General features: G+C 42.8%; 1 protein-coding gene across 4 annotated transcripts; it reads right to left on the bottom strand.

The window, feature by feature from the left end:
- LOC120740008 (coiled-coil domain-containing protein 9B) lies at positions 1 to 24,701 on the bottom strand. 4 transcript variants are annotated; one of them, XM_040042063.1, is made up of 14 exons: positions 23,689 to 24,701; positions 19,294 to 19,401; positions 19,094 to 19,198; positions 18,350 to 18,505; positions 12,134 to 12,283; positions 9,830 to 9,892; positions 8,182 to 8,360; positions 6,256 to 6,305; positions 6,119 to 6,166; positions 5,930 to 6,026; positions 4,142 to 4,175; positions 3,436 to 4,039; positions 3,248 to 3,330; positions 1 to 2,931 (listed from the first exon to the last, which is right to left on the bottom strand). In XM_040042063.1, the coding sequence occupies exons 1-14, from the start codon at positions 23,698 to 23,700 to the stop codon at positions 2,905 to 2,907; spliced, it is 1,716 nt and encodes a 571-aa protein (XP_039897997.1). In that variant the 5' UTR covers positions 23,701 to 24,701; the 3' UTR covers positions 1 to 2,904. The 4 variants fall into 4 exon arrangements, with proteins under 4 accessions (XP_039897997.1, XP_039897995.1, XP_039897996.1 ...); XM_040042061.1 differs by lacking the exon at positions 23,689 to 24,701 and adding an exon at positions 23,228 to 23,680; XM_040042062.1 differs by lacking the exon at positions 23,689 to 24,701 and adding an exon at positions 22,941 to 23,342.

Below are 24,701 nucleotides of genomic sequence, written 5' to 3' on the forward strand. Positions count from 1 at the left end.
TTTTGAAACACAGAAAATCTTTATTCATGTGGCATATGCTTCGTTCCGAGCGGTTCAGCAAATGAAGACATGTTGCACATGGACTCAATTTAGAGCGAGTACTCTGAGCAGCAAAAAAGGCTGGGATCACACCTCGAAATGCAGCACACACGCATACACAGGCACATCTAATTACAACAGTGCGTGAACACACGTGGGGGGTACTTGCACACTCCCCGCCAACCAACTCATCTCACCTCAGAAACTTGACATTTATTTAAGGAAGGTGACAGTGCAGATGTTAAACAAACTGAATGAACAAGGACTAAACACTTAAATATAAAATGCTCTATGATTGTGTTTCTTCCACTACATGAAATCTCACAGGGAGATTTAAAAAATACTTCAAAGGGAATCAGTGACCTGTTTTTCACACAGATGTTTCCTTCTACTGATAGATTGCTACCCACATATAATACAGAATAAGGCCCCTTCTTTCTTAATGGATGGACTGGCTTCAAACGTTGTGGATCGCTTCTTGCTTTTTTGATTTTATGTAACCTCCGTAGACACAGACAAGACCGCAGCTCAGAGCATGTCCGCTGTGTTTTCCACTTGCAGTTACATAACTGTTTACTACACGGTGGCATTGACGAAAGCCAAAAACTTCTTTGAGGACAGAGCTCCTTTAAGGCGTCTTAATATAACTGTCGCTTCTTACCAAAATAGCATCAAAGGCTGGCAATAAATTTTAAAAAGGAGAAAAAAAAATACGACTCACAGAGAAACACAGCTTGAGATTTACTTGGTAACATTCTCCTGTCCGAAATGGATAGGCAAATAAATAAAATAAATGAGGCAGTTAATATACAAACCATAAATTAAAGTACACCTTCAATAGCTGAAGAAGCCAATATGCAAGGCACAACAACTGGCTAAGATATTAATCAAGGGAAGCTTGAAAGATATTAGGCTCTATTTCACAAACATAATACAGAACAAATAATACAAAAGGGAATTTTAGCTGAATCCCGGCATTCTCAATTCACCCAACTCAGAAAATGCTTGAATGATATTTTTCCCCCACTCACAGGGGCCCAAAGACCAGAATTTGTACACTGTTTGTTTAGAATCAGCTAACATAGTACATTACAATCCTAAATCAAGTGCCTGCAAACCAAAACATAACATAAGAAGAGTGAGGAAGACCGGATCATCGGGATTCAGCTGTAAAACTGTGCTTTAGGGAACACAACAATAGTGTGCAAGGTTTCTACTCTACAGTGTTATAAATCAATATTTAAACATCCAAATGTTTCCAAACGTGTTATGCTTTGCCGTCAGCTGGCTTTTTATTTTAACAATAAAGGAGTACACTAGTGAGTTATGTCATCTTACAACTGGATCGCATTTATTTCTTTCTAAACCTAGTTCTGCATTAAACAGAACGGGGAAATTGGCTCTTCTAGATGGCCTCCTTGGGCAGCGCTGCAAGCTACTCCAGCATGGCTGCTTTTTTTTTTTCCATTTTTCTTGTTTAATTGAGTTAAGGCTTTTAGAAAAAGAAAGGCATTTTCAGGGCGCCATCTGATCCAAGTTCCAGTGGTTTGGACTGAATGTTTTACTTCTGATGCCTCGGGATATTACAGTAGAACTCTGTGCCGATCGTCTGAGCGTGGGGGACATATTCATGGTGCACAACGCTCATGACTGTGAAAGAAAGAAGAAACGAGCATGTTCTGGATGTCCTGCCTTAAGGCTCTGACAGGGTAAATTTTTCTTTTGCAGGCTGCCCTTTGCTCTCTGGGACATAGATCCAGTTCCCCAGTGCTGATCCCCCCACACTGTGACACAAATGTATACTTCCTCTATTTTCCCCGTTGAAAAGTAGTCGGACCACAAAGCAATGTAAAAACAGCAGGCACAGTGGATGTGGCTCAGAGCTGCACAAGGAGACGACCTTGATAAGTAAAAAGGCCAAATTTAAATCAAGTAGATTTCTGCCACTTATGGGCAGAGTTGTGAGGTTTCATGACTGCAAAGCTGTCATCCCCAAATTCAGATAATCTTAACCAGAGTATGACATCATCAGGTTCCTGTCTTGATATCAAAAATCAGTGGCGTGCTCCTTTCAATGCTCTTAATAGCAGAAACATTTACAGCATGTCAGTAGTAACATTTTGTAAACTTTGGACTGTCTTGGTCACTGGCCAAAGACATTAGAGTTCAAATGTGCGTTTTAACAATATACCAATTTCATACTTCCCAAAGGCTATTTATGGATGCTGGAAGCAGTTAATAATATCCATTTGTCTACTACTTTTAAATGTAGAAATAAAAACTCTACTGGAGGTCTGCAACTATGTATCGTCATATATTACAATCTTTATTCAGTTACTGAAAAGTTACTCAGGGACTACAGCTGAAAAGTAGCTTTTAGCTATATCCGGTACAATATATTTATTGTGCATCGTCCCTGCTAAATAAGCTAAATAAATTAAAAAATATACCTCTAAGGCAGAATCAGGCACTAAGTAATTAGACTGTGGCTTGGTTTAATGTCAAGGGCTATCTAAATTTAACAGATTAGCTAGCCTCCTGATATGTACCTCAACATTTTCATACAAATGTGTAAACATTCAGTGATATTGCACTCAAGCAGCGTACTTCCATACAGAAAGAGATGTCAGTACACATGTTTTTGTACACATAAAGTGCTCTGATGTTAAAAAAAAAAAATACTAATAATAATCGAGCGGGAAAAAGGTGTCTCAGCATTCATGTGTCACATTTGAGACAAAAATTCAGCTCCCACAGTTTTGCCTGTAAGCTATAAACAGTATTGCAAACGAGCTACTTTGAAGCAAAAATAATGCATCCAAATGCTGTGTTTTGGTTTCAGTGTTTATATCCAGAAAACGTCAGTTAAACAATTTTCCCATGTTCTCGTGCCTGCAAAAACAAACAAGAGAGAGAGAGAGAAAAGGATAAAAATTACCAACTGCAACTTTCTGTATTTTACATTTACTGCATTTTCTCATTCCCTCCTCAGTATGAACGATCATACATTATCTGTTCAGGTGGAAGATGAAATGAAAAAACATTCTCATGAGACTATTTCTCCTGCACTCCATCAAGACTCAGAAGGGCTGAATTAAAATTGGATAATACGCAGCTGCAGTGCAGATATATTGCTCTCCTCATCCTTTTAAATCCCCATCCATTTGCACTTCCCTCCATTTGCACATCTATTGATTCTCACACTGACCTTGTCACTGCTGGTGGAGTGTGTTGGGTGTGTTTCTCCAGACTCCAGGCTCAGAACAGACAGACCAGAGTCTATCAGCTCTTCTGTGAAAACAAAAGCACGGTTAGTTTACTTGGAACATCCACACACGCAGCCTGGAGAAAAATAAATAAATAAATAAAATCAGGCTCGCTGAAGTTCAGGCGTACCCGTGTTTGTGTTGCTGATGTTGCACTTGGGAAGCTCCACAGGCTGGATCTCATGTAGAGGGGTGCAGGCTTTTTCAGCAGGGGGGGAGCTGGGAGCTGTGGGTGGGCTGCTGTCCTTTTTAGTGCAATCAGTTTCAGATCCCTGCTGCTGTGCAAAAGAAGGTGCAGCTGGCCCACCTCCTTTATCCTGAAGACTCCCATCATCCTGCTTGGCACTTTCAAGAGGCTGACGTGGCCTCTGCATTTCATGCTTGTTCTTTTTAGGTGAGGAAGCTTTCAAAGAGCTGGGACCTCTGGATTCTGACTCTTGAGACCCCGTGGTTTGCCTTGCATGAGCCCCCTGGATGAGTTCCTCAGAGAAGCGCACTTTCTTCTCCAAACCCCGAGAGGACGAAGCCTCTGCCTTCTCCTGAGTCGGGGTGTCCTCTCTAAGGATAGCAGCTGACACAGAGGCTGCTGATTCACTCGCTTCCTCGGGCGTGCTCAGTGAATCCGGGCTCGGTGACTGCTTTGTTTTTGCGTCCTGATCTTTCAGCTCGTCTGTATTAGCGTCTGTGAGGGCATCAAGTTCCTCAAGGAATTCCTCCAGCGTCGTCTCAGGCATCTAAAAGATGAGATCAAAGCGACAAACAGGAGTGTTTCTTGCTAAATGGATGTCTTTTATTATTCACTTTATAGCAGGGTCAAAAGAGGTTTCACCTCTCACCTGCAGGTTCTCTCCATCATCATTTGCCTGCCATCTGAAAAAAGGGTATTCAGAAACAAAAAAGCAGTGTGTTGTGAATCTCTTTTTCTTTGCAAGTTATAGCATGCTGCAATATTGTATATAACAATCAGCAACAAGAGTAAATAACACAGATCATTTTATCACAATGCAACGTTCAGCTGGCAAAGTTTGGGTCCTGGCATTCGTGTGGTACTTTGACACATACCGCCCACTTAAACATTACCGCAGAAGAAGCACACCCCCACAAGCTTTCTACAATGGCACCACAGCATCTCACCCTTAGCAGGACAACATGTCACACCACAAAGCAAAAACAGTTCAGGACTAGTTTTTTTCTTTGACATTAAAAGAGCACAAAGCTCTCAGTTAGCCTTCAAATGGTCTGACTGAGCATCTGTGGGATGTGCAGCAATAAGCCCTATTTACAGGTCGCCCTCAGAGATTCCACGTGTATAACCTAATGGGTCAGACGAGACTGCTGCAGGCCATTTCAGTGTTATAACAGCATTTGCTTCTCAGTCACATACATGCTCAAAAACCAATGACTACACCATGAAAGGTGATGACCACTGGGAGTCATATCAGGTGATTGTCCAAGGACATGTGGAAAGCAAGAGCTGTGATTTGAGGTTGGGGCTCAGCCTTCCGAGGCACAGACACACCGGTCTCAGTTGTTGTGATTGTAATGGCTTTTCATGCATGAACTCCAGACAGTGTCAAGAGACTCAGGCTGGGACACTGTCCTCAGTTGCCCTTTGTCACATGTAGACTCAGTACTGGATATTGTGTGTTTTAGGTAAGGGTGCTGTCTGGGTAGAGCATGCAGCAGAGCACGAGATGACCACTTGCTAGCTGTGAATTTAGCAGATTATTAAATTTTCCCTTTTTTCCCCCTCACATCAGCGATAGGAAATCGCACCAACTTTGCACTAAGGAACTGGTGAGCTAAAGACTGTTTAACACTGTTTCATGTTTAATTCAGCTACATCAGACATTAAAGTTCTGACACGCACCTCCATTTGGATAATATCCAGAAACATCGAGAGCTGCAGTGTGAAAATGGCTTTGGTGGCCACTCAAATCTGTTGCCAACTGTAACAGCAGCACAGCCTGATAACAGGAATCTCACACCCGAGTGCTGTTTTACAGAGCCCCCCCACCAAATCCTTACCCTTACCTACTTTTACAGAGACATAAAATAATCTTTCTCACTCCAAGTCCACACAGTGCCTCAATTTCAGCTCTGTGGCTGCTGATTTTTTGGACATTATGATTGCATTACAGCGCACCCATGGCCTTTTCCACCAGCACCTATTCAGATCGGCTCAGCTTGGTTTTTAGGGTTTTCTCATTAGGTGTAGTACTTAGTACCAGGTACTTGTTTAGTACTTGATGGGGTTCTGAGCAATCTGAGACGACCCCAAAATGTGATGTCAACAGCCCGCATGCTCCAGATTGGCTAGACGGCCTCCTCACCATCAAGTGGTGTTTCACAGCAGAGGAGAAACTGTGGAGGGGGGGACAGAATGCGACCTTCTGGGTTATTTAGTCAGCTGCCACCACTTCTAAATCAAGTCTCATGACATCCAGGGGAATTTGTACATTAGGGCACAGTGCAGAAAAACAACATGTCTTTCCACATCCGTTTTACGTACTGCATTAGTCATGCCGATGTTTCTCGTAACCGCTAATTGAAGCTATGTTGAAAAACGCTCTGATGGTTGAATCACCTTTGCCAGCAGCCCGTTGTGTTTAGCTGTTACTGACCTTCTGGCCCGCCCAGTCAGGCGATCTTTGCCTTTTGCTTTACTGCTCATCACTTGCACGTTTTTAGCTCCCTTGTCTTTGCCTCGCTTGTCATGAGCTAGGTCAGAAAAATACCAAAAGTTTAAAAGTCTAAACACTATAGGAGTATTTTATGGGCTTTAACTGTTCACTAAATTATGTGGGGAATACCTTTTGAATCGCTGCCTGCCCTGGGTCCTCTTCTAGCATTTCTTCCTCCTGCAGCAATGTGATATGTCTTTTTTATGATTTCTTATGAAGCGTCTTACTCCTTACGTTCTCAGTAAGGTCTGTGTCTTTTGTCTTACCTCTGCTGGAAGGCCCCCAGTCTCTGTCAGAGAGGGATTTGTCTGAAAACCTAGAAGCAGAGGTTTAGTTTTAGACAGTAACAAAACCCAGTGTGACTAATATCTCTATCATGTTCCAAAATCATTCATCTTTTTTCCCCCTCAGGCACTATAACATCTCATCTGCAACATAAACGGACATTTCAGTACATCACCCAACATCATTGTGGGCCTAGAGTTTAAGATTGTGCAGAGATTCCATTCCTACATTCGACATCCTCTGAAACCGCGTAAATTGTCGAATCAAAAACACATTTCCTCTTCTGTTCTTTCTCGGGAGCCTTGTTAATGCTTCGCCAAATAAGGCAAGGCATTTCCATCCCTAACCCCCCAGCTAAAAATAGCTGCTCTTTCCTTGTGCCTTTACATTTGGATACTTCCCTAAACAGCACATTAATTTACTCTGCAACTTGGTCAGTCTTTGTACAGCCACAGCTCAGTTTGTTTGAAATTTAACAAACAGTTCACAATAAATGAGTTGTATTTCTTTCCCGCGGTCAGTTTGGGGTGCTATCATGTGATTTCCCCCACCAATGCGGGCAGCAGCCTGTAACGCTGTGTGAAATGTAGCTCATGAACTCCTTCACATGAAAAAAGTTATATTAGGCATACATAAGTAACTGTTTGGTAATGTTTTAGCTGTGTAACATCGTCCTGTGACTTGGTGACAATCAGCCTTGCGATCATGTGTTAGAACATGCACAACATCCAGAAACCTCATCTAATGGATTCTTCACTGAATAATTTAACTACAAAGAGGCACAATGTTCTCCGGGGTTATTTTCTCCTCTTCATCTGCCTAAGTGAAGTGAGCCTTTCAGTGAAGGAAGAATTTAAAAGTGAAAAGGGGAAATCTACAAAACTAATAACCTTTTGAAGAAAAAAAAAAAAGGCCTTAGTGCTAATAAGACCATTTTTAGCATGTATGCTACTGCATACTGAAAATATCTTAGTACTGAAAAAGCCTTCTCTTAAAGGTGACAGTCCACTGTTCGACCTCCAAACCCAACATGGACTTTTTTGTTCTTTAAAGGAATTTATACTGCTTACTTGACCTCCATTTCATTATACATGTTACCCCTAGACTCTCTTTACAAAGCATAATGTTTCTTCCTGTTAAAAGGGAGTTTTTTCTTCCCACTGTTGCCAAGTATTTGCTCACAGTGGGTGGTCTGACTGTTGGGGTTCTCTTTGTTGTTGTGATTCGGTGCTATATAAATAAAATTCAATTGAGTTGAATTGTTTGGAAAATCTAAAATCCTGGAGTCCTGGCAACATTTTCAACTAAATGACAGCAAAACTTTATTTGGCTTATCAAGCGCTATAGTTAAACTATAACTTAAAATCCTGGATAGTTCAACCTCTAACAAACAAAGAAGTAGTTTTGTGAACAGCAGCTTTAAACCATCACAGAATTACAGATATAGAAACAGTTATCCACGCCTCAATCACCTCCCATTTCGATTATTGTAACTCCCCATTTATAGGATTACCCAATTCTAGTCTTTTTCAGTCACAGACGGTTCAAAATGCAGCTACTCATCCTGTAAATCAGGGGTCTCCAACTCCAGTCCTCAAGAGCCACTGTCCTGCAGCTTTTAGATGCATCCCTACTCCAGCACAGCTGAATCAAATGGTGGAATTACTTCTTCAGCAATCAAGTTTAGCAAAGGCCTGGTAACAAGCCATTCATTTAATTCAAGGGTGCTAGAACAAGGATGCGTCTGAAAATCAGCTCCACAGTATTTCACTGATCTCTTAACTTCACATTTTGCCATATTTTGGTTTAAAATGTTATTATTTTATTTCTTTTTTAGTCCTTCAGCTTTAACAACTATAGCCAATGGGAATATGAATGTAAACCTTTAACTCTTTAAAAAGTCTTACATATTGTCAGTTTTATCCATGTCCCACGCTCGTCTCCACTGGCCCTTGGCATTTTTATGGCGTGCCACCCTCTCCCTGTCAATCTGCTCACGCTCCTTCTTCCACCTTAAATATTCCTCCTGCTCCTCTCTCGATGTGGGGACGTTGAGGTCTGTGATGGCCTGCAGGTTCTCGATATCCTATGCGCATGCAAAAGACAGCATTTCAGTGTATAAAGTTATAATAATGGATACATATACAGATCTGTGGGAACCACAAATGTGTGTATTTCTGCTACGTTGATGTATTTTGCATAACTTTAAGTGCTAACCACTGCCTCCCTGGGTAAATACCGATCGGTGTTCCAGGAAAAGTACAGTTTATAGCAAATACAATTAGAAGCTCTTCCTCCATTCCCCTCTTAACCTATTTATTGATTACTGTGATGAGAGCAGAGAGGATTGCTGGCTAATAGTAAAAGGAGATCTGATACAGGCCCATTAACACATCAGAAAGGGCAGAAGCTGCTTGTGTTATAAAGCCTTCAAGCAAACCAAGACTAGAGATGTCACGAAAAAGACCCGCAGTTTCTGAGAGAGCGTGCTGATGTCTAGAAAACAAATACATTTGTTGGATTTCTGAGTGCCAGGAATGACCATAAAAATCTGTATTGAAGCTCAAAGCAGCAGCTAAAACAGTGAGAGAAAAAGAGATGCAACACAGTGCTGGTAAGAAGCTATGACAGGTCATGTTTTCCCCTCAGGTGAGGGCCAATCAAATCAAAGTAAACATGTTGCCCTCCTGCCTACACTTATTGGAGAACATGGCATCTGTCCTCATCCTGTTTTCCACCTCGTCTCTCCTTGCTCTGCGCTGGCCCTCAGAGGACATCAGGGGTCACACGGGAAGACGGTTTTCACATGTTGCAACAGGCCATGATCTGCTGCCGCCCCAGCTGCTAATTAAATTTTTTTTTAATTTTTTGCCTCTGTGGGGACTCAACGGGATGTTGCCAGGAGCCAAAGAAGGCATGTTGGATATTACAAAGTGAACCTGGCCAGTTGCTGAGATCATAATCTTACTCTCAGTGACAGTTGAGCTTCCAAAAGCTGCACTGATTTAGGTCCATATGGTATATTTGTTACACAAAAGTGTAACACACTTTACAACATGATGAGAAAAAAAAATCTACATGGTATTTCCTTGAAATCTGTGTAGGCCAGGACTGCAGCAGCCAGAGAGGCATGAACAGCATCACTTGTCATGTGGAGAATCCGCCGTGCCTTTGAAGCCAATCCTTCCTGCCTCCCCAGTCAGGCTGCTTATCGCACGCCAGATCTGTGAGACAGCTCTGAGCTACTCCAGCAAGGCTGACATGCAAGCCAGCGGGAGGCAGATGGGAAGAAGCGCTAGGAAAAGGGGCACGTGCATGGCAACGTGTTGTGCTGTCTGCGTGTGTTTGTGATGTGGACAGAGCGCATATTTGCATTTGCTATTCTCTGTGCTTTGTATGCTAACGTAGTGTTGGTGAAAACCTTGTTTTCACTGACTGATCATCAGCAAATTACGTGGTCACGATGAGCTGAAACTGCAGTCCTTTGAGCTGAGAGAGGTTAGACACACAGCATCTAAATGTTTACATCTGTGTATGAGGGTTTTTTTAATTTACCTGGCATTGCTCTGACACCCCGTGATGCTCCTCAGTGTGCTTCTGCCCCTGTTTGACCTCATCCTGTCAGAGAGGAGAAATTAAAAGATGAGCTTAGCAGTTATAAGTGTGACACAGCAACTTGTTGCTCGCTAATTAAACACTGTTGTAAAGAATCGCTTTGCTGCTGTCACAATCAGGCCACTGACTCATCCATTAGGAAGGACTGAGAGGTCTAGACTGCCACCCAGTGGTCTTAAAGTGTAATGGCACAACTTGGCACAACAGCTTCAATTATAATGTAATTTCTGTCCACTCTGCACAGGGGCAGACTGCAGTTAGCAGGTAGCTGACCTTGGAAACCACCTGGCGGTTTGCAAATCAAACACAGCTTATTAGAGGTACAGAATTGTGCTAATTTCTATTCTGGTGTAGTTCTGATTTCAATGATGCGCTCTGGTGAACACAGAGGATGAGTCATGTTGCTATTAACAGCAACACTCTAACAGCTGAGGGAGGATGGGGGACAATAGGCACCGGGGAGAGCGAGTGGGCTGGTAACACACCTACGGGCTGGGACGCCCACACGATCATTCACACGCCCACATCCATAGAGAGTATAGCTCACACATACACAAAGACCCCCGGGTACCTCTTTTCTCTCTCATCCCACTACTCCATCTTCCTCTCCCTTTTTCTTGGCACCTTGCCAGGTCTGTCTCTTCGCATAATGAGCCTTTTCAGAGTGAGAAGGCAGTTGAATGTTAATTAGATCAAATCGGCCCTTTCGGGATGGTGGGAATAGGGAAACAATCGTGCCAGAGGAGTGTGGACCACTTAAAGTTTCAGGAAAAAGAAATGAGGGGAGATTGAAACAGATGGCACGGTTGCCAAGTGTCTCTCTCACCCTCCCCTCTGTTCCTCTCCGTCCGACTGCATTTCCTTACCCCTGTCACTCTCTCTCTCTCGTGAGCGTGAGCAGTCTGGTCATGAGGTTCCTCCAGGCTGCATGAGACACCGCTGCACAGCCACACCCCTGTCTCTCAAAGAGTCATTATTTATTTCCAGGGTGTCTCTCGCTCTGTCGCACACACACACACCCATACCCATCAGATAATTATTTCAGAGGCAGGGCAGTGCAGTAGCAATGTGCACCTCAGCGTGAACCAATGCAAATATTTTTTTAAAGCTTGCCAGATGGATCCATGGTATGTTCTCCTGCGGTATCACCCTTTAGCAGCTTCCTCCCCCGCTGCTTTCATATAAACCTAGTGAAATGACACAGGTTACGTAAACCAGGTCTCTGGGATTCACAGATGACTGGTGCACTGGAGCCCTGGCTACTGTTCAAGTGCTGATTCAGTCCACATGATAAATGGGGGGGGGGGCACAGACCTAGTGGGCCAGAAATAAAGGCAAAAAGAACAATGTGTTCAGCCCATAGATTCAGTGCACATTAACCCAGACGCCCAGTGAGCAGCACTTAGTGTATCGGCCAATCGGTAGCAGAGATGCACATTTTAGACTGAACCTGTACTTCTGCAACTCCTGCTTTCATGTCCCCTCCCTCCCACCCCCCCCCCCCCACCCTATGACCAGATTGTGTCTGTGTTTACAGTGGCGAGGATCAGCTGCCTGTGCATCAGCTTATTTATTTCAGTCTGTGAGTGTGTGTGTCTGCGTCAGGCCTCAGACTGAGGCAGAGCAGCTGTTCCAGACTTTCTGGGGGGGTGGGAGGGGGGGCTAAGGTCAGTGACAGTTTTGTATTTCACAGACGATGGCAGGGGCACACGAGTCCCTGCCTGCATTAAATATGGCATCTCAAGCAAACCGGAGTAACTAGTTAACTGTGGATGATTTTGGGAGATTCAGGTCAAGGTATATTCCTCAGTTTCCCTTTCACACGTGAAACACACAGCAGGAGATGACAGGAAATTCTTCATGCGGTTTACTCGAGGAAGTTGCCTGAATTGAATTTTTCACACCTACCTTTGTCGAGTGATATCTAGAGAAGATCAGAGCTGCAGCGTGTGTGTAAAAACAGCTCAAAAAGGTTGAAAACTTAGTTATGCAGAGCATCTGTTCAACCCACAGCTCTATTAGCCACCCTCTCCTTTCCTAATCTCACACCAGTCAGTCACAGCCCCGGTCCACCTCCTGTCAACAAACCATTATGCTCCATCACAGGGATGGAGGGGATGGGCCAGACAACATGTCTCATATCTATGTAAAACACGTCGGTGCAGCATGTGAGAATAAACAAAGGGAGGGGGGAGGGTGTGAGAGTGGAAGCAGGCAGGAGTGTTCGGTGTGCGTGAGTCGGACCTGTGGTGCTGAGTCTTTCTTGGTCATGTGAGATGGCTGCTTCGCCCTCCCCGCTGACTCCACACGCCTCGCCTGTCCATCATCGGCGGGGCTCTTGACGTCCACAGGGCCCGGCCTCTTCTCAGGCCTCTCACTCACCACCCTCTTACCCTGGAGAGTCAGTTACTCATATTATTAGCATTACATAAGTGTCAGTATGTGCTCTGCACTACAATTTGAAACATTCATTTAAGGATTCTCAGTTACAAGTACTTAGACACTAGTTTGTGGGTTTGGTGAAGTCATTCATACGCTTTAAAAATTTGACTCATTTTTGTGATGTCCCCAACTTTAGCACCATCACTACCTTTTATCTCATTGAAAACTAACTATAAGTCTCAGCTGTACTTTAGCCCTAATTAGCCAATGGATGACCCAATCAGCATGTCTTATTTTATACTAGAGATGGACCGATCCGATATTACGTATCGGTGTCGGTCCGATACTGACGTAAATTACTGGATCGGATATCGGAAAGAAATAAAAAATGTAATCCGATCCATTAAATATCAAAAAAGCACCTCACAAAACTTGCGACACGGCGTAACTCGGCTCATAACCGTAGCACGTAGGAGCAGTGTGGCCACCTGATAGAGCGGCTGTGTGTATTTGTAGCCTCGCTACCAAACCAGCATTTCATCTCCGAGGAAGTGATCCCAGAGAGAAGTAAGGCAAGTGTGTAAGTTCATCTCTGAATGTTTGTAAAGCATTCCCATGTTAAGCTTAACAACCAATATATGGAGCGACTGCCTCTCTCTCTCTCTCTCTCTCTCTCCTGCTGCTACTTCAATCATCAAACTGATCAATGATCAGCTGATCGGCTTTTCTGTCGCGAGTCCGTCTCTCTTGTTTGTTTTTGCCCCACTTTGCACCAGAAAGAGGAAACCAGCAGCTGAACAACAGCAGCACGTTTAAGCTTGATAAGCTGTTGTTAGAATGTATTTAATATTACTTTCTACACCAGGATCTTTTTCTACAGCTGACTGCTGGTAACTGTGCAGGGGCGGATCTAGCAAAGTTTAGCCAGGGGGGCCGATAGGGCATGAACAGGAAAGGGGGCACAAAGACATACTTTTCTTTCTTACTCTCATTTAAAATGTCGAGCTTTTAATAAATAGTTATCTGAATCTTATACCCAAAGTTTTAATCTGATGTAAAATGTATAGAAGTCCATTACTGTATATAGTAACTGTTAAGTCTAATATACCCTATACTACTTTTTCCTTTGGGAAGATACCATCTGTGCAGTCTGCAGTTCTGTTGAAGAAAGATGTTGAATCTATTTAATTAACCTCCCCCACCCTCATTCAGATCTGGCGTTTGGAATTATTTTGGTCTTCATGTGACGTATGACCCTGAAGGTAAGCGCGTCATGGACTAAAGTAAAACAGTATGTTGGATGTGCCACGCAATGCTCAATTACATGGGTGGGAGCTAGTGTGTTAGCGCAGTTAGCTCGTTAACGTGTTGGCCGTCCAGCCCCACGCACGGGGCGATTCGCGGTAGCTCGTTAACGGAGATTTGCCGTGTTGTGGCGTTAACGTCATTTCAGATTAACGCTGACAGCACTAGTTGGAACACAACGAATATGACTGCACATTTACTCCGACAGCATCCTAGTGCAAAGACAAGTGGAAGCAGACAAAAACAACAAGCAGCATGCTACAAACTTTACCCGAGTCATTTAGACAGCCGTTAGCACAGGATTCTCCTTATGGGGACCTGATATGTTTAATATGCTGCTGAGAATATAACCCAGAAGAAGCGTATAGTAGAGCTTTTATTTTGAAAGAGACATTTCTCTGTAACAAACTCTCTTTTCCAAAGATGAGTGATTTCTCGATCAGATAGATTTTTTTTTTTTATTACTTTGTTGTTTCAGCAACATTAAATTTAAAAACTGTACTTTTGAGTTAAAATATATATTTATAATTTTAATAAATGACAAATTAAAAAAGCATGAACATTTTTTTGTATCGAAAAAATATCGAACCGTGACACCAAAGTATCGAACCGAACCGTGAATTTTGTGTATCGTTGCACCCCTAGTATGGATGTATGGATGGATGTATGGATGGATGGATGGATGTATGGATGGATGGTTATAAATTAGATGACGGTAAGATGGCGTGTAAGATGGCGCCGGTGTGCATGGCTTGCCGTCCACGGTTGTCGGATCCACTTTTGCTCTGCGTGTTTCTATTGTTTTTGTCACTTTTATTGAACAACGCTGACTCTCTATTGACCTACGATCGTGAAGCTCTGTTAAATATTCGACTTGCCACAGAGAATTTGGGAAGGACTAACGCTGATGGACAGGACTTTTTTCCACCTCCGCTACTATCTGGAGTACCGCATCACCTGGATTACACCCCTACCACATCTCATAAGAGGAAGCGCTTTAAACGTCGGGGAAAACGCAGCAGGCTACTCGTGAAACTGAAATCATATTTGGCTCTTTCATCTGGCAGTAACAGATTAGTTTCCGAATGCACTCTGACTGAATTCAGACTTTTGCACTGGCGTTTTGTCTCCTGTCGCTTCCTGGAACCTATTGGCACCTGGCTGGTACCTGTTGTCGGCTTGGCTGAAGAGATCCAGCATCCCCGCCTTCTCTTACCTCATCTTCGCTGCAGTGGAGCGAATCCGCGGAATCTTCGGCAACTGAAACAGGTTCCCTGGATGGCTGTCACCGGTCTGACGGACCCTACCAGGTTTGCCCTTGTTAACGCTAGGTCGCTAGCAAATAAAACGTTCATATTGAAGGATTTCTTCACCTCTCATAATCTGGATTTCCTCTGTGTGACAGAAACCTGGCTAAGTGACGGTGAGATAAGCTCTTTCTCAGAACTATTACCGCTAAATTGTTCGTATTTTAACTCACCAAGGACTACGGGCCGAGGTGGAGGAGTGGCCACAGTTTATAAATCTACTTTTCACTGTCGCCAGCTGTCACCTGTCACTTTCTCCAGTTTTGAACTGAATATGTTTGAGCTTGGTAGCAGTCATCCTGTTCTTTGTGCGGTGATCTACCGTCCACCAAAATATAATAGGAACTTTGTTAATGACTTCTCTGAGTTCTTGGCTGAAATAATGCCAAAGTACGACAAGGTTTTAATCTTGGGTGATATGAATATTCATGTGTGTTGTCCTACTAAACCATTGGCAAAGGACTTTTTAAACCTACTTGATGCTTTTAATGTTTTGCAGTCTGTCACTGGTCCCACTCATAAATATGGACACACTCTGGATGTTTTGTCTTATGGTTTACCTGTTTATAATCTTCAAATTTATGATGTCGTCTTTTCTGATCATATGCCTGTATTGTTTGAAACTTCTCTTCCCTGTAATATCACTACCTGTGGCCCTCCTACTGCTTCTCGCATGTTTAAACCATCAAGTGCCGTCCAGTTTTCTACCGCCTTTAATAAGGCCTTTAATGTTGACTCAGAGCTCTCAGTCTGTGCCGACACTGAGGTGCTGACTGCAAAATTCTTATCTACTTGTCAAATCATTCTGGATACTGTTGCTCCTCTGAAGGTCAGGCGGCCTAAATTGAAGTCTGAGCCGTGGCTGAACGACATCACTCGGGCTGCTCGAAGAGAGTGCAGAAAAGCAGAACGCAAATGGGAAAAAGACAAGCTACAAGTGTCTTATGATATCTTAAGAGATCGCTGGCATAGATATCAGAAAATTGTCAAGAACCAGAAATCCGCCTATTTTGCAGGTGTTATTAATGACAACTGCCATAAGCCCCGTGTCTTATTTAGTATTTTAAGCTCTGTTCATAGCCCTCCCCAATCCAACTGTACAGAAGCTTCTGCTGAAACTTTTGAAGCTTTTTTAAATTTCTTTGTGGAGAAGATTTTATCTATTAGAGCACATATTTTACCCCCTTCTTATGACCCTTCTGTTATTTTTACGCCTTTAGCAATTTTTAGCCATTTTGAACCTGTGTCTCTATTTAAACTGGGTAAAATTGTCACCCAAATCAAGTCTGGCTCTCCCAGTGATGTTCTTCCCCCTCGCTTTTTTAAAGAAGTTTGGGGCACTATTGGACCTTATATTCAAAGGCTTATAAACAGCAGCCTCTGCTGAAACGCCCTGGCTTGGATGCCTCTTTGTTGAGTAATTTCAGACCTATTTCAAAGCTTCCTTTTGTTTCTAAAATTTTAGAAAAAGAAGTGTGCTCACAGCTGCAGACTTTTTTAGAGAGTCAAAACATTTTTGAGGTATTTCAATCTGGTTTTAAAGCACTTCACAGCACAGAGACTGCACTTTTGAGAGTTTTTAATGATATCTTACTAACTGCTGACTCTGGGAAGTCTGTCTTACTTGTGCTTTTGGATCTCACAGCAGCTTTTGATACAGTAGATCACAAAATTTTGATTTATCGTCTAGAACATCATGTTGGAATTAGAGGCACTGCCTTGGAGTGGTTTAAGTCATACCTCTCTGATAGAAGTTTTTCTGTCTCACTTGGTAAATTTCATTCATCTTCCGCCCCCCTCCCATGTGGTGTACCTCAAGGATCCATCCTTGGGCCCCTTCTTTTTAGTCTTTATTTACTTCCCCTTGGCCATATTATTAAAAAACATAAAGTCTCATTTCATTTTTATGCAGATGATTGTCAAATTTATCTACCGCTGAAACACAATGACCTTAACCCCCTCAGGCCTATTTTAGAATGTCTTAAGGATATCAGAGCATGGCTGGCTCTGAATTTTTTAAACTTTAATGAAAAGAAGACTGAAGTCATTATATTTGGGCCGAATGGACCTGGTGTCCCTCCATCTGACTTGCGTCCTCTTACATCGTGTGTCAAACCAATTGTCACCAACCTTGGAGCAAAATTTGACACAGCTCTTAAAATGGACAAACAAGTAAATAAAGTGGTGAGAAAAAGCTTTTTTCAGTTGAGGCAGCTCTCTAAAGTAAAACCTTTTATTTCTTTTTGTGACTTGGAGAGAGTTTTGCACGCATTTGTGACCACTCGCCTTGATTATTGTAATGGACTTTATATTGGTATTGATCAGGCTTCACTATCATGCTTGCAAATGGTCCAGAATGCTGCTGCTCGCCTGTTGACAGGGACACGCAAACATGAGCACATTACCCCTGTTCTTGCCTCCTTACACTGGTTGCCTGTCCATTTTAGAATTCATTTTAAAATTTTATTGCTTGCTTTTATAGTCTTAAATGGCCTGGCTCCTTCTTACCTGTCAGACCTTTTACACCAATACACTCCACAAAGGTCTCTCAGATCATCTGACCAGTCACTCCTTGCTGTCCCCATGTCGAGACTGAAACACAGAGGGGACCGAGCTTTCGCTGTTGTGGCCCCCAAACTATGGAACAAACTGCCCCTCCATATTAGGCTGGCCTCAACACTTGAAATGTTTAAATCACTTTTAAAAACACACTTTTTTTCAAAGGCTTTCTAGGAGTATTATCAGAGTCAGTTTGTAGTCAGTTTTTAGTCAGCTGTTGGTCATTCTTAATCTTTTTACTTTGTTAATCTTATTCATTGTATATCTTATTGTTTATTCTACTCATGTTTTGATATTTAATATATACACTGATTTATTTTTATCTTTTTCGATTATATATTTATTTTGTTTATTGATTTCATTGTATGCTTAATGTATGGTTTTTAACTGCTATCTCTGTTTTATTATTGGAAAGCACTTTGGTCAACTTTGTTGTTTTTAAAGTGCTATATAAATAAAGTTGGATTGGATTGGATGTATGGATGGATGTATGGAGATCCAGTTGCTTTGTTGTGTTATATTTTGATTTGCTGTGGCTCCAAGACTTCTAAGGGACATCTTTAGAAAGTTGTTCTAAGAGATCTATTTCATCCTGCTATGAAATGGTTCCACCTCATTGTTCAATAAGTCCATTGAGATTTTCCCACACAGCCATCCCATGGTTTACAGAGTAGAGTCTTTTAAATGCGCCAACACTCTTTTGGATGCACATTCTTGCCTATGCAAGAAGAGCTCATGGAAAAGAAAAAAAAAACTACCAGCAATATTTGTAATTCTTAAATTACAGATCTTTATAAAAACGTTTTGTGACATTCTTCCTTGTTACAATATAACTAGACTTTAAGCTAATGGGGTTTTGGCTCTCCTGTACTGGGTCCTCGTCACTTTTTCCTTGTAGTTAATTTACCTTTTTGCCAGCCATGGTGACCGTTAGTTGCTTCCTGTGTCCTCGGCCAGCAGTCTGTGGAGGAGCCTCTCCCCCTCTGTCAGGTCCGGCTTCCTGCTGTCCCTTCCCAGCTGGTGAACCGCCACTGAATGGCTTTGTCACCACCACACGACTATCCTGCTTCCAATCAAAGAAAAGGACAGTCTATGAAATATATGAAATATTGATGTAGTTAACAGCATTTGATAGAACAGATGGGTTCTATCAAATGCAAAGACAACACTGTGGGATATTAGTTAATGTAGCTTTTTTTAAAAACCAGGGGTGTCGAATATAAGGCCGGGGGGGGCAGAGACTCCAAACCGGCCCACTGGACATCTTTGAAAAATGTGAAAAATGTGAAAATATTTTCCTTTTAATTGTATTCTCATAAATTGTACAGCATTTCCTACTGATGGAGACCTCCCCCACAGTCTTTCATACAACACCAAAGTAATAAATAAACATTTAAATAACAGAAATTCCTGTTTTTTTCTTTTTTTGCACATTAACAAAACTTTCCACTTGAGGAATGATGTACCAGAACGTTTTCTGTAGTTTAACTTATTTCATGTATTTTTTATAATTTAAGCCCAAAGAGTCAAGCTGATAGATTTCCTTTATTAAATAGAGCAGCATTTCTTATTCAGGTAGTAAAACTGAGACGTGTTGGGATTTTGAATTAAAGATAAAATTATTATTATCATTATTTTTGCTGACACTCACACTAGTGGACTTGCTGATTGTGATGGTAAGATCGTCGGCTTTGCCCTTCCGGCTCTGCAGTGCCATTCCTTCCTCTTCTGCTCTTTTCCTGTCCTCCTCTACCTCCTACAAACAATAAAGTAATTAGGAAACCTGAAAGAGTTGCAAGCTCCACACATGAGACCTCAGAAGCTTTTCTATATGTGAAGACTTTTTCTCACCTTGTACCTCTTCATGAGAGCTTCATTCTTCCTGCGGAGAGCCTCAATCTTCTTGTCCAGCTCCAGGTCCTTCTCATGATCCCTCTTAGGCATCATGTCACTGGAGGTCTGGGATGAGACATTTATAGGTATTCATTAGAAAAATAAAAACATTTACATTTCATCCGATTGATCTTATTTTGAGGCTTCTATGGCTTCATTAAACCTGGTTTTCTCACAGGTGGTGTCACAGACCCGGCTCTGGGGACTCGGGGTCCGTGGGCAGTGGGGACGATGACTGTTGTTGTTGTTGTTAGTATTATTATTATTATTATTATTATTATTTGGTGTGTTGTCTGCACTGCCCCTGTGCACATCTGTATGTAGGCAGGTATGTGTGTGTTTTGCCTTTCTGCTGTGGCCAAGTTACAGGCACCTTCAGCCCTGGGGGCGTGGCCTAACTTGAGGGCTGGCCACACCCGAAGTCCTGGCCGCACACCTGCTCCTCATCTGGGCTCGTCGGGGGAGCTATTTAGATGAGCGATGGAGCTTCCACCGATGCTGGATTATTGTGTTTGACTACACGTCAGTCTTCAAGCAAGTCAAGTGTGAGTGTATGCCTGCTGGGATAAGTTGTAACGGCTGCCTCTATTGTTTTCCCCTCAGGAGGAGTGTGGGACGAGAAGGAGCAGTGAGCACGGGGAGTGCAGGGACACTGGGGCAGAGAGCACTACACGGGGACTTTTGGGAAGAAGACACTACACGGGAGTCTGGGAAACTGGGGATTTATCGTTGTTTACTTCACCACCTTGTAAATAAACACTGTTGCACTGAAGAGTCCGGCGTTTGGGTCCTATTTCCCCATCTCCCCACGGTCTGCCAGCCAGACCATGACAGGTGGGGTGCCGTGTGAAATTTAAATAAAACAGAATGAAATGATCTGAACCCTACTGTTCACTGGAAATAAAACAAACAGGATATGGCACAAGCTCAGAAATAACCCAGTCTCATGTTGAAGTTCATGCATCCAACAGGTTTCACAATTCTTTTAGGACCGGAGTAATGTTACCACTTTGTTGCATCACTTCTTCTTTAAACATTTGTGTGGGAACCTAGGAGACAAATTGCAGTCATTTTGACAGTGAAAGGTTTCTTATTTTCCAAACACAGCTGTGTGAAAAAGAACACTTACTGCTTCCCCACAAATTACAAGTAGAATCCAGCTGCTGCCAATCAAATGCACTAGATTAAAAAGAACATCACCAAATGTGTCCACCTCTATAGAAGCAGAGGGTTTTTGGCCGTTAGCTGGTATGGATCACCTCAAGATCAAACTATACAATGCTCAGAAAAAATACCAGGCCTCAGTTAACATGTTAAAAGTTAAAGTTTGTGACAGTACAGAGGAGAAAGCCATCTTTTCTCTAAAAGAACATGGCAGCAAAGCTTAGCTTTGCAAAGCTACATCTGAACAAACCACAAGACCTCTGAAACAATGTATTTTGGACAGGGAAGATTAGTGTGGAGATGTTTGGCCATAATACAAAACTGCACGTACCAGCACACCAGGACCTCATGGCAACTGTCAAGTACGGTGGTGGAGGGCTGATGTCTTCGGCCTGTTTTTCAGCTATAAAACCTGGACACCTTGAAGTCCACGAGCTCCTCTATATACCAAGAAATTCTAGAGTCAAATGTGAGGTCATCTGTCTGATAGATAAAGCTATAAAGCTCATGCAACAAGACAGCAGCAAATCTACCACAGAATGGCTGAAAAGTAAAAGAACCAAGGTGTTGTAGCAATGTCTAACTGAAATACTGTCGTACAAGTTTCAAAGGACTCCATTGAGACCTCCATAAACCCTCTTGACTCTATTTTAACTGCCTACATGCCTTTTAGCACTTGGACCACTTTACTGCAGAGCCCTGGAGAATCATCAATGTTTCTAACAAGCTGTTTTTTTGTGTGTGTGAAACACTTTCATTACTTAACAAATTTAATTTGCACCGCAAACAATAGTCTAGAAATGAAAAACTTTTGTTACAACTGATCTATACTAAGCAATGAGCAAATAAGATTACAAACCAAACCATACACACCTGCTTTAGCAGTGTAAAGAATTTGATATTATTTTTCTAGACACATTTATCAATAAAGAACAAAATGCCTACATTCAGCACTCAGCTCTATTCTTGTATTTCTGTATATATTGTGAGTTTGACCATAATTACAATGACATTTAAATAAGCAACTGCAACAATATAAAACCTGCTTACAAGCAGAGGAGAAACCAAGGCTGACAGGTGAAGTAACCATCAGCTGATCAGCTGGACTGACAATTATTTTAAAAAGGCACCTGTGTACATCAGTGTGCAGCAGTGTGCACACTAATAACACTGATAGATCCTCACACCCACCACAGATGGAGCATTCATCATGAAGCTCAGTTACACGAGCTGAATGCATATGCAGACCAAATTTAAATATCCCAATGCAATCAGCAGGGCACAAATAGAGGCTCCATACTGAAAATGTGCTCCATGTGCTCTCATACAGCCTGCTTCCTTCAGAGAGAACCTCACTTTATCATATTATACCAACTGTAACTGTAAAAGCAAGGGCAGGCATTAAGTTAAAGGACTCTTAAATGTGCACAGATGTTCACAGAGCAGGGACAGTGAAGCATCAGATTTCTGCATGAAAAAGAGCTAATTTCCTTTAACCTGCAGCAGCTTAGCCTCCTGTTCCCTCCCTCCCTTACTCCCGGGTCCAAAGTGTGGCTCAGAAAACTGGTGAAACAGGAGCACTCCTCTGGAGCCCAGCGGCTAAAAGAGGCTATGCTACCTTCTTTAAAGCAAACAGTAATTCGAGGATATAGCCTCAGAATCTGATAAAAGCAAAGTGCAATCTTTCTCATCGCCACTGGGGGGACGATTCCAAAATCAGGCAAATTATATAGAAGTCTGTGAGAAAAGGATCCAAATAATCCACTTATTTATGACCTAAATGTAGGTCACAAATATGAGTTTGTTGTTACAATTGCTTGCTTAAACTCTTATGTAGCACAACATTGTGTTGATTTTGTAAACCATGGCTTAATTTAAAATAAAAGACACAATAAAGTCCTGCACAAGTTTGAGTGTGGCTGATGTGATACACAAATACAGAATAGAATAGAATAGAATAGAATATGTGCCAAAGCTATTTTTAAAAATAGAGGAGACTTGTCATTTCAAGACTATTTCAATTATCAGTACTTCTTCTCTTATAGCAAGCCAACACCATTTTTCTTCTTAGAAAGAATTCAAACATAAACAGCAGTACGGGATTAAATCTGAATGAACAACATTCACTGTCAAATCAATCAGCTATGTGTCTCCCTCTTTGAATCACTGTCGGCATCATCTGTTGTTATTCACAGCTCTGGAGAAGTGACAGTAACGCCGGCAAATAGAGAATTTGCCACTTCTGCTTGTTTGCATCTGTGAGGAAAACATAATTCATTTTGAAGTGTCCTATTCTCCACTCTCTGCATAAGTGACTCTGAGGGGTCAGACCATCCTGACACTCATAGGAAGTAGATGTGCCAAAGTGAGTCAGTCATCCTCCACTGCTGCTTCACTGACGACATACAAGTCAAGGTTTCTAGCACATAATGATGACTCACTGTGAGGACCGCAAGGAATCTATTCATGTTTTTTTTTCCCATCACTGCAAGGAATGGCTGCCACTGGGATGCTGAATAGTTGAATTCACACTGAGCTCTCAAATCGGTCAGACTTTTTGCAAAATGACGGCAACTACATATCCTGAAATCGTCTGGGAACCTGCAAAAAGCTCAGCGGTTGTGAAAAAAGTTTGGGGTCCTTCAAAGGGGCGAACAGGCTGGAAAGTGGTTACCTCACTGCTTCTAGTTGTCAGGGTACCCAAACACAACAGACCATGAGGACATACCACCAAGAATAGGCGCAACAGAGAAACTCGCCGTCGACTCCGATTCTCAGGGAGGCCAATGGCGGAGAGTGAAGCAAACGCCCGCTTCAACGAACCAAAAAGTGGGGAGAATCTTTGCAGAAATGGCAAACCTCTGGCTCCTGGAGACCTGTGACAGTGCAGCAGCACAGCTAACACCCTCACGCGATCAAACGGCACACAGACCCTGCCAGCGGATGGCATCCATGCCCGGACAGACGGGCAAAAGGGGGAGGAAGCAGCCTGTAGGGAGAAAGCTGCCAAGGCTCCCCCCCCCCCCACCTCCTACCCGGCGATCCTGCCACCTACGGGAGCGACAGCAGGGGAGAGAAAGAGCCAGAGACACAGCTGAAACTGCGACAGAGCAGAAGAGGAAACGAGGGGGAACCTAATACTAAAAAAAGAGAGGGAGAGCGAGGGGGAAGAAGAGAGAAGGCACTCACTGGTCTTTCCATGTCAGCGCTGGGAGCTGGGCTGGGTCCAGGCGCAAGGCAGCCGTGGCGGCAGAGAGGGCTGGCTGGAGTCGACGATCATGCCTTGATTACAATGAGCCAAGTTGGGCAAGCAGCCAAGACGTCTAACAAATGCACAGAGCTCCCCTGTTAACGGATTTCACAGCGCCCACCCGCTCTCTCTCTCGCTTTCTCTCTCCCTCTCCAAGCCTCCTACCCGCTTGTCCTCACTCCCTCCTACCCTCCCTCTCCCCCTATAAAGCACTTGCTCTTTCCCCTCCTCACTTATCTTCTGCTCGAGGCACGCCGGTTAAAACCTGTCACCCTCCGATCATGCGACGCACTCTGTGAATCTGAAATTAGCGCTATTGCTCAAATGACACTGTAATAAACAAAAATAAGAAACACCTTTTTTTTCCTATATGTGAATAGAACGCCACATGCTTGGCAACAAATCTGTCTGATTTCTCGTATGTTTTTATGCTTCAGACACTGGCAACATAATAACAGTTTCCCCTTTATTATCTAAAATGTAGACTAAAACTCGCTGATTCCAAAACTGGCACAATTTGGTTTATTAAAACATAAAATACTACTCTAACCTTTTAAACAGAACTCCTTTCCTAGCTTATCATACCACTGTGTGGATCCAGGCATCACAGAAATATGATGCACGTGCTGTTTGTTCCCACTGTGGTTTCAGTAGCTCTTTTTCCCATGATGTCAAGACTACACATTGAGAGTACTAAAGAAGCATCCTAAAGAAAGGTGCACTGCAGGGGGAGTGGGGGGCTTGCATTTCCCACCATTCTTCACACGCCGAGCGCTGCCTCTACCAAAGTCTGAGCGCTGAAGACATGCAACAGCCTGGCACACAAATAACACAGGCATCTGAAGAAAGGCTACAGCACTGAGGTCGGCCACTTAACACTCCGAGTCAGTGCTCTGCAATTTCCACTGCATTGTGGAAACAATAACACCATTGAAAGTTACCACTGGGAGCT

The sequence above is a fragment of the Simochromis diagramma genome, unplaced genomic scaffold, assembly GCF_900408965.1.
Source record: "Simochromis diagramma unplaced genomic scaffold, fSimDia1.1 OVJJ01000304.1, whole genome shotgun sequence".
Lineage (NCBI taxonomy): Eukaryota > Metazoa > Chordata > Actinopteri > Cichliformes > Cichlidae > Simochromis > Simochromis diagramma.

Excerpts from the sequence above, each read along its gene's own strand:
- LOC120740008 (XM_040042061.1), bottom strand. The coding sequence starts at position 23,449 with ATGCCATCCGCTGGCAGGGTCTGTGTGCCGTTTGATCGCGTGAGGGTG. Across the intron at positions 6,167-6,255 it reads CTGGGGGCCTTCCAGCAGAG|GAGGAAGAAATGCTAGAAGA; the intron begins GTAAGACAAAAG and ends ACATTGCTGCAG. Across the intron at positions 2,932-3,247 it reads ACTCCACCAGCAGTGACAAG|GCACGAGAACATGGGAAAAT; the intron begins GTCAGTGTGAGA and ends TTGTTTTTGCAG.